General features: G+C 48.2%; 1 protein-coding gene and 1 long non-coding RNA gene across 2 annotated transcripts in view; both read right to left on the bottom strand.

The window, feature by feature from the left end:
* GPR143 (G protein-coupled receptor 143) overlaps positions 1-8,066 on the bottom strand; it is a 29,035-nt gene extending 20,969 nt beyond the window's left edge. The window contains exons 1-2 of the mRNA XM_011385969.2: positions 8,033-8,066; positions 6,890-6,910 (exon numbers count right to left, since the gene is read on the bottom strand). Coding sequence (XP_011384271.2) covers positions 6,890-6,910; positions 8,033-8,066 — 55 coding nt within the window. The remainder of the gene's footprint in view (positions 1-6,889; positions 6,911-8,032) is intronic.
* A 678-nt stretch (positions 8,067-8,744) lies between these two features.
* LOC111734189 lies at positions 8,745-9,896 on the bottom strand. Its single transcript, XR_002778358.1, has 2 exons — positions 9,537-9,896; positions 8,745-9,404 (listed from the first exon to the last, which is right to left on the bottom strand). It is a non-coding gene; the product is annotated as an uncharacterized LOC111734189 (long non-coding RNA).
* Between the last annotated feature and the right edge of the window lie 6 nt (positions 9,897-9,902).

Genomic DNA, 9,902 nt, shown 5'->3' with positions numbered 1-9,902 from the left:
GGGCCGGGAGAGGGGCGAGGGGCGGGAAGAGCCAGAGGTCTGCGGGTCAGCGTTCTCCCGGCTCACCAAGCTTTCTCCGGGGCTGAATTCTCCAGGATCTAGAGCTTTCCCCGCCCGCCCACTCCCCCTGCCCTCACTGATCTTCCAGAAAAGCCTCATGTGCCGGATTTCTCCTGATGGACCCTTTGACATCCCTAATTTTGATGCGTTGCAGGCAGCAGCACGCTTCCTAAACTGGGACTGGTGTCATTGGTGTTAAAATAGTGCTTTTTAATGGTCCCTCCTTCAGGGAAAGAATCCCGCAGGGACGAGATTTTCATTGGAGATCAAGAAATAAAACCTAACGAAAGGGGAAACTACTTGGCCTAGCCAGACCGCGCGCGCGCACACGCACACTCACACTTGCGCGCACACACACGCACGCGCACACACGTACTTTTCGCCTTCCTTTTCAGGTCCGTTCCATTCGTACTGAGCTCGAGGCTGTAGGGTTACGTTTTTGACATTCTACATGAGCTTTCAAGAGTGAATCTGTTTAGGAAAAAATGTTATTCAACTTTATTCAGATTTTCTTAACTGCTGGAATTTTCCGACTTACTTCGTCGTGCATCGACGATCATGCTTTATTCCATACGCATAAAAGTTTCAAAAATTATATCAGTACTAATGACACTAAATCACGAGTGAGTGACGTTTGCAAAATAAAAAGCTCTTCAAGGTTGACAATAAAAGAGTCGCCTCCAGGTTATGGCTTTACCAAGCAAAGCTTTATTGAAAAGAGAGAGAAGGACGGAAGAGAAAAGAAAGCCAGCTCCATCAGATTTACCATCCGCCACAATCCTAACAGGCCGACTGGCAACCCCAAAGCAGACACCCTTGACCTCTCCCCCAGTAGATGGGCCCCCTCTGGTTTTTCCGTCTTTTCTCATTAGACACTTAAATGCAAACGCTTATGTGCCCTCCAACCCCAGCCGCTCCTCCAAGTGTCCCCCCCACCCCCCGGACTTTGCAGTTCCAAGCACCCAGGCAGAGTCTGGGCTGAACGCCGGCCCCTCCTTCCCGAAGACCAGAGGACGGGTTTCCTGCCGGGCGGGCCGGGGAGGGCAGACAGGCACTGCACTGCCAGATGGAAAGCAGGGCCTGCAACAAAGGGCTGCAAGCAGCACCACTTCAAAAGGATCCGACCCCACCCGTCTCTGATCGAGGCAGCTGCTTCGATAAAAGTCCGGAACAGACCGACATTGTCAAAGCCCTGACCACCCTTCTGTACTACACACTTGCTCGTGAGAGCCGTAGCAAACACTCTGGGAGTATTTCTCCGAATGTTGCTTTTCCAGTCCTTAGTAAAGCACGAACCCTCCTGTCTGCTTTGGACAGTGCATCTCCTCTTGCCTGGCTCTCGGAAAGCAGAGGCAGCTTCTGGAGGGTAGTGCGTGGAATGTGCTTTTAAAGATAAAAATGAGCCGCAAGCATCTGTGCGTCCGCCATCATGCCGACGGTTCGGGTGGCCGATCCGTGCACAAGCTCTGTCTGTGCCCAAGCTGCACATAGGCAGCTCTGCCTCCCGCATGCAAACCCGCAGGTGCCGGACGACTCAAGGGCCCAGGGTTTAGGGGGCGTGCTCCCAGAGGGTCAGTGGCCAGAATTACTTTGTAGGCAAATTGTTACCAATGAGATTCGTAGGCCGGATGGGCTCAGATGATAGTGCTGTAAACGTGCATGAGGATGGCTGTAAGACTAAACTTCTTAACTGTCAAACGGGTAAGAGAACTTGAAATCCGTAGGAGAAACAAAACCGAGATGCCCCTCAGGTATGTCGTGAAGTCCACATCAAAGACAAGGACAAAGTCCACATCGGCACCAAATAAACAAATTAGTCATCGATATAAGGGGAGGGAGGGAGGAAGGAGAGAGTTATGTGTCGAGCGGTTTAAAATTAAGTTGTGCTTGTTCCAAAACAGTGAGGCATTTAAATGATTTCAGACCTGAGAACTTAATTCCTCCATTTTAATGTGCATTCCCTTGCAGATCTCATTGAGAAGCAGATTTCTGATTCACGATGCCCAAGATTCTGCATTTCTGGCAAGCTCCCACGAGACGCTGCTGGTCGGTGGCTCCTTCTCGGAGTAGCGAGGCCCTCTCAATGTGAAAAAGAAAGAATATCAGGCCGTGTTTAATTTGGGAAGGGCTTTGATCCACCAATGTGGGCCCAATCAATTTAATTTTTAAAAAGTCCTAAATCGGAGAGGGCTTCGTCCCAGATCAGATGCAGAGAAATTGATCCATGTCCAGCTAAGTGAAACGGCATGCTAAATGCAAACGACAAGGCATGGAAGGGTGAGATGAGGAGCGGTGAGTAACATCCTTCCTTCTGGTTCGGAAGCCCAGGGAGCGAGACACGTCTGGGACAGAAGCGGGGATGCTGAGAGGAAATGGGAGCACGCGTAAGAGGAAGAAGGCAGATAAGACCGGGAGAGCCAAACAAAAGTGGCTTTGTGTTAAGAAAGAGGACACATCCTGACAATGTTCTCAGGGAAACGTAAAGCGCGTTCGCCCTGCTCCAGGCAGAGGGGGCCGGGGCTGCGGTGAACTCTCTCACGAACTGCACAGGTGAGCAGTTCGGTGCCCTCCGACGGGTCTCTCGAATCGCAAATGATCCCGCCTCATTATACACCATTTTAAATGCTTTCTCTCTGAAAGCTGACTCGCCAGTTGAATAAATAAATAAAGCTCAAATGGAGGGCGAAACAGGATTCGCTTGACAGAGATTCAATGTTCGATTCACGGCTAAATTTGCCGGAACACAGCCACTGCGTGAGGGAAGGATAACCTTGAAGAGTCTGATGAAGTCCGTGTACCAAAGGTCATAATAGCAAGGAAAGTTGCACTCGATGTTAGTGACGGAATAAACGGCAAAGAGAAAGAAAGGCAAACCACACTTACATTAAAATCCAATCGCCATATGACTACCTAATGCTATTATTTTAAAATCAACGTTTAATGACGGAGAGGATGGAGCGTCAAAGAAATGGGCAAGCATGAACTCTGAAGGATAGTTCAGCGGGGAGCTAACTTAAGTGCATGAATGCATAAGCAGTTCCACATTCCTTCATGGCAAGAAATAATTATTTTTACATTTCCACATCTAGAGACATTTCTCTATCATTCTTTATAATGAGAAACGCCAGTGTTCAGTTCAATTCACCTGATCTTGAGTACTGATATTTGGACCTTTCAGCTCAAAAAGACGATTTTGTTTTGTTTTGTTTTTTAAATAAAAATTTCCAACACCCACAAAGGAATGTACTGACTTTGAGACCCAGTGCTCAACTACGTATTTGAGGTCAATTGACAAACACTTGAGGCCGATTGAAGGCAAATTCTTTTACACAAATCTGCTTGCTCTCTTTGGAGTGGCTTTGAAAATATATAGACACCAAGACTTTTGTTATTTAAATGTACACGCAAAATTAACTCTTCATAAGATTGTAGAAAAATTACACATTTGATCGGTGGCCAAATTAGAGGTAGAAAAAGTTTGATTTGTGCTTTTAGGATCACATACGATGGAAATGGTTAGTTCAATCGGAAGTCAGTAAATCCATTGCAATCTGAAATTATGTCTTGAATGTGTAGATCTTCTTAAATATCTCCAATTAAAGTCGACGAACATCGATCCCACGACAAGTTCTGGGTGGGGAAAGAGGTGACAGGCAGGAGAGAATCGGTTCCCTCTCTGTTAGAAATGAGTAGAAAGGAGGCCAGAATCTAAAGCCGAGCTGGTTGGAAGGCAGGAGGGAGCATTTCTGAGAATGATGGGTGAGGCTCGCGACGAACGAAACAAGATGCAGAGGAAGATTTGACATCACACCTTGAGCTGAAAGGTGGCAGCATAGTCCCCTGTGACTGGGTGGCTCCCTCCCAGGCAGAGCTCGAGATGAGGGTCCCTGTGGCAGCCTGAATTTGGGAGTGTTTCCAGGGAAAGCCAGGAAGGGGTGGAGGACTGTGACCGTGAAGAGGACACCGAGTATGATATGCTTGTTCGACCCTGTGGAATGGCCGAAGATGCTCAGCGGTGGCCACAAGGCTAGAAGAGGCTAAAAAGTTGCTCTGTCTTATATGTTCGTATTGAACCCCTTTCTCTGCACCCGGGGGGATTCAGTAGCTCTGCAGATAACGCACAAGATGATTGGGTCCTGCACCCAGAGCCTGAGTCAGGGCTGACCTCACCTGGTGAAACACGAGAGTCTGAATTCCGAAGGAGCCTTGCCCTTTCTACTGAAAAACAACAGGAAACTGTAGATTGAGAAATCGTGCTCGAGAGTCTATCTTCGGCTCAGCAGCCTGCGATCATGAGCCTGTGAGCTCCGTGGTCTCCTCCTGAGAAGGCAGGAGGCGAGCCCCGGAGTGGAAGGGGGAGGGGTGGCATTTGCGTGCTGCGAAATCGACATTAATAATGTGATCTGACTGCCTCCCAGGAGCTGGCAGGTCCACGTCGCACGTCACTGCCCTCTCCACCCTCGTGGCTCATCTTTCTGTGTCTAGTTCATGTGCGAGGAAGCCAGGGGCACGGAGGTAGGACAGCTGCGGGTGGAGCCCCAGCACACGGCGCCCCCCGCGCCTCCTCCGCTGGGGGCTGAGATTCATGGGCCTGTCACCGCATGGGTAGCCTGCCTGGTTCTGAGCTTGGCGGCTCCACTGAATCAAAGTGATTTCCCACCGAACACCTTTGCCCCGTCCAACCCATGATGTTGAGTCAATGGGGGAAGGAAAACTTTCCGTGGTCACTAGAAACCTGGCGGTCCCTTCGTTACCCTCGCGATCACCAGGGCCCAGCCACATGGATGTCAACTACGGCCCGATGTAGCGAGCTGGCAAGGGAGCATCGCCTCTGCGTGTTCTTCCCCCAAATTCACAACCTGGTCCGATCATGAGAAAAAGGTCGATTTGTAGACTCGGGGGACATTCTACACAATGCCTGAGCAGCCCTCCTCAACGTGGTCCCCCGGTCATGAAATAGCAGAGACGGAGAAAGGCCCAGGACCGAGAAGACGTGACAGCTAAACGCAACGTGGGGTCCTGGCACAGAAAGAGAACATGGGTGCGCACACCCCGGGAAGCCCCGGAACGTCAGGACTTAGTTACCAGCCATGGACTGACGGTAATTTCTCAGTGTCCACGAAGTACTGCAACTCTGAAAGACGTCAACGTCTGGGGAGACTGAGCAGACACAGTATAAGCTCTCTCTGTTGTCTGTCAATCTAAAATTATTCCAAAATCAAATACGATCTATTTTTTACAAAGTCAATCGCTCACTCTTCCCCGCGGCCCTCCCGCAGTGTGTCACTATGCAAAAGTAAAGAATTAGCATGATCGATTCAATTCTCGAAACTTCCTATGCGTGCCTGGAAGAAATCTGTCCGTTTTAGTTGAAAACTCTGACCACCTATCAGATAGTCGTCCTCTGCTGCTTCCTGTTATTTCTACTGCTGGTCAAATACTTCTACATTCCTTGAAGTTCAGTCAAATAGATTCCATTGAAACAAGTATTTTGGCCAGCGGCCAGTGCAGGAATTTCCCGCATCGGAATCAGCAGCCCTCCAAGAAGCTGTGGCGTCCAGGGCCCCTCCTTCCCAGGGCACTGGAATTATTTCAGCTCTAAGGATGCACAGACGGTCCTTTCTCCTCGTGTATGTGTGTGTGCGTGCGTGTGGCTGTGGCTGTGCCTGTCTTGTGGGGTGACAGGGAGGCAATGAAATAAATGTATTGAGCTCTTGCAGTTTGCAGACTCTCCTGACTAGGTCATTTCATTCCATGGTTCTCAAAGGGGGCTCTTGAGCCGGTTGGAAATGCAAGTTCAGGGTGCTTTCTCTGAGAGCTGTCTACAAATCTAATTCCACCCCCCGACCCTTCTCAACATATGGAGCCAAATAGGCATTCCACATTCACACTGGGTGAAGCAGCGGGAGCTTCACCTTGAATTCAGGGAGAGCCTGAAATCTCATGCACGGAATGATTCTTTTGCCGCTTGAAGTTGCTTGTGTAGTTGCTAGCAGCCCCTGACCACATATGGAACTCAGGTATGGTACTTTTATACTGCGATTTAGTTGGCAAAGCTACCCCCAAGTTACAAGCCAGCGGTTGGATCCCAGAAGGTGTTCGAGATTTGAAAAACATTTTTTTTCAGATATAAATAACTAAGGTTGTCAGGCTGGTCTCTCTGGATCCCCAAGCCCTGCCCCCAGGCCAAGCTCTGATGGCTGACCCCAGATAGACGCATTTGGATCCAGCAGCAGGAGCTGTGGCCTTTGGCCACCATTCTCCAAATGAACAGGGAAGGTCCCACTGGGTGTCTTGGAGCACCTTAGCACGGTTTCACCGTGGCTGGCTGCAGCGAACTGACTTACGTTCCCCCAAAATCGCAGGTCTAACCCTGAGAGCTGTAACTGTTGCCTTACTTGGAACAAGAATCTTTGCATATGTGATTACATTAAGCGTTTCAGGATGAAGCCATCTTTGATTTTCCAGGTGGGCTCGAAGGCACTGTGAGTGTTTCTGCTAGAGAGCTTCACGGGAAGACGAAGCTGACACAGCAGAGCGGAAGGCTATGTGACCACAGAGGCAGAGATTGGAGTGGTTGGCCACAAACCACGGAAATCCAGCAGCCACCGGGAACCGGACGGGGCAGGAGACGGATTCTCCCCTACTACATCTTCCAGACGGGGTATGGCCCTGGATTTCAGACTTCTGGCCTCCGGGAAAGAAAACATTTCTCGTTTTAAGCCATGTATGGTAATTTGGGACAACAGCCCTAGGAAGCTAACCGAGTGTCTCAAAGGCATCTGAAATTCCAGTGTGCCCCGATTCCCACGTGATTGTTTCCCCTCACCTGTCTTTGGGCCGCTGAATTCTGTTTATCAGCCACTCGACTCGGTTACTTCAGCCAGAAAACCAGTTGTTTTTGATCCCCCCCCCCCCCGCTGGTCCATCAAGCCTCCCCCCTCCCCGCACACACACCCTGGGAGTGGGGTGTGGAGGCTCAGAGGTAGATGCGCAGTGACCGGACCGCGGGACTCCTGCACCACTATCCAGAGGTCTGCTTTCCAGTCCTGATGCTGTGGACTTTCCCACAAAGAGCATTCCTTCACTGAGGGGCCCCACTTCCGCTCAGCCTTCAAGATAATAGCGCAGTGATTCTGTCCTGGGTCTGCTCTGAAATACTTCAGGGAAAAAAAAAAAAAAGTGTCGGGGTGAAACAAAAGAGTTCTATTTCCGTGTCTATTATAAATTTTTGCAACAAGAGATGAAAAATTAAGAAAAAAATTAACCTCTGGTTTTAGTAACCCCCTTTTCTTCTCTTTGATCTCTTTCCTGCTGAAACTTTTTACAGTGAAAAGACGTTTTACACTTAATTGTGCTCTAATTGTTTCACGGAGGTAATTTTTTTCTTCAGTTAGAGTTAATGTTTCATATTTCCTGCATCCTTTACATTCCTGAGTGACCTCTCCCCAGTACTGGGCTAGTAAAAAAATGCTCAAGAAACAGATGTTCATTGGCTACTTTATAAAACAAAAAAACCAACCAACCAAAAAAAAAAAAACTCGAAAAAAAGCCAATGGCTTTATAAAACTGTAATTTAAAGCACAAAACCTTTTAAAATAGTAGCTCTAGCTAAGTACCCCCTCTTTATAAGTGCTCCTGATTTGAAAAGTTAAGTATTATGTCTTTCTTTTTTATTTTTTTCATAAGGAGGATTAGCTATTGATTAAATCTGACAGTCAATTTCCTTTCACTTGTTAATTCGTTATTGGTAAAAAAATTTATATTAAAAATATGTGTGTTTTAACCATCATTTATTTATTCCTTTCTGGCTGAACGTCCAAGGAGCGAGAAACTCCACAGAACCGACGTGCAAACGACAAAAGCTAGATGCTGACGAACACATTCCACCCTCAGGAATTCGAGCTGAGTTGTGAGTTCTCAGACCAGAAAGCTGTCACCTCTAAAAGTCCACACGGGTTCAATGTCATACTAAAGTCTTCTAAAGAGCGGCGGGGTTGATACATTGGGGCAATGCCTCTTGGTCACAAGATGCTGAGAGCTTCCCATTTGACAAGGTCTTGCAATGACATAATGAACATTATACAGAAGTCCAGGTGAGACAGTAGCACAAGTAGAAGGAGGCTGGAGGCAGCTCGACTATATCAACCCAAATGTTGATGAAAGGATTTATGTGGTCTGAGAGGAGGACATTGTGCTCAGAGCAGGCCACACAAGCCTGCATCCGGTCCCTTTCAGCATATTTGTTAATGTCAATATAGACAGCAGCCTTATATTCAAACGACGCTAAGTGGGGAGGGATGCCTAATGGGAAGATTAAAAAAAAAAAAAAAAAACCTGACAAAATGATGTTCGGTAAGGATGAATGTAAACTTGCACCAAAGTTGAAGGAATGAACATTTAGTAAAACCCTTTCTAGTGACACATGGGTAATCTGCTCACGATGATACAATGTACATAAAACGTTAACGATGACTGCCTTCGGTGTATGCAGACAATGGAACCACTGTCTCTGCTCTCAAGAACCTAGTGGTCTGAATTTCAGTCCTGGGTAAAAAGTGAGATTTAAGTCAACACCACTTTGGGAGGGGGTGGGGGGCGGTGGCTGTTTTGGGACAAGAGGACTTCCAAAAACTCTGGGAGCATGTTTGTGGTCCTTTATCTTTTGGCTTATAATATCCATGTACTTTTTAAATTTAAACTTTTATTTGGAGATAATTATAGATTCACATGTAGTTATAAGAAATACAGGGATGACCTTTGCACCCTGCACCCTGCCTCTCCCAATAGTAACATCCTACAGAATTATAGCGTGACATCACAACCGGGTTATTCACATTGACACAATCCACCAAGTTTATTCGGAGTTCCTCAGTTTACATGCACATGTGTATCTAGTTTGGTGCAATTTAGTCAGTGTATGCAGATTCTTGTGACCAACACTGCCTAGGTCCACTTGCGATCGATTCTTACAGACGTACTTCGTAAATCTCAATTAAATAGGAAAAAGTCACCTCATTCCTGTAACTAGAGGCATTCTGGATTCTAGCTTGGAAGTTATTCCTGGGGCAGTAACCACCGCTCAGTGCCCTGACAGGTGTCCAGGGAAGTCTACAATCTCATTTCAATTGCTTGGAATGAGACGTAAAAGATCGGCCACAGAACGCAGACCATAGAATGCACTTGACCGCTGAAGAAACTGAGTCTTGAGTTGAAATTCCTTGTCTGGCTCCCCAGACAAGGTCTCCAGACTCTGCGCAGTGCTGTCCAGTCTTGTCTTTGCAGCGTACTCCCAGTACCTGGATGGAGCTGCTTTGAGAAAACAGGTGTTCATCAGCGTCCAGCTGCGTAAGTACAAAAAGCAACAAAAATTGTTGTTGTTTTTTTTTTGCAAAGTATGCAAATGCCTATCAATGCACCTATTTCTTTATTCTGGACTTTTATGGATACTGAAAAGCGGCAGAAACAGGTCGTACAGCTTTTCAATCCACATTCGATCATTCTAGACCACCACCTCCGCTTTGTAGGGGATGCAGCCGTTGGACACCAGGTCCTTATGACTGAATTCTATGAAAACGAGACCACGGTTTGCACAGAAAGACTTTCCGGGCTGTAACTACAGGGAGTGCCGACAAGAGGCCATTCCTCCCTCGTGGGGACAGGTCCAGCGCTCTCGCCTCCCGCTCGACTTCTCGAGCGTCCACCTGAGGGCCAGCGCGGGAGCCCGGGCTGCGGGGGGCGCCCCTTCCCGTCGCTCGGGCTGTGCGCGGGCAGGGAACAGGACGGGGACAGTGTGGGCGCGCCGGGGGGCTCCCGCGAAGCGCCGTCCGAGGCCGCGCGCT

The sequence above is a fragment of the Pteropus vampyrus genome, unplaced genomic scaffold (genome assembly GCF_000151845.1).
Source record: "Pteropus vampyrus isolate Shadow unplaced genomic scaffold, Pvam_2.0 Scaffold850, whole genome shotgun sequence".
NCBI classification, from domain to species: domain Eukaryota; kingdom Metazoa; phylum Chordata; class Mammalia; order Chiroptera; family Pteropodidae; genus Pteropus; species Pteropus vampyrus.
This window is presented reverse-complemented; position numbering and strand designations above follow the sequence as displayed.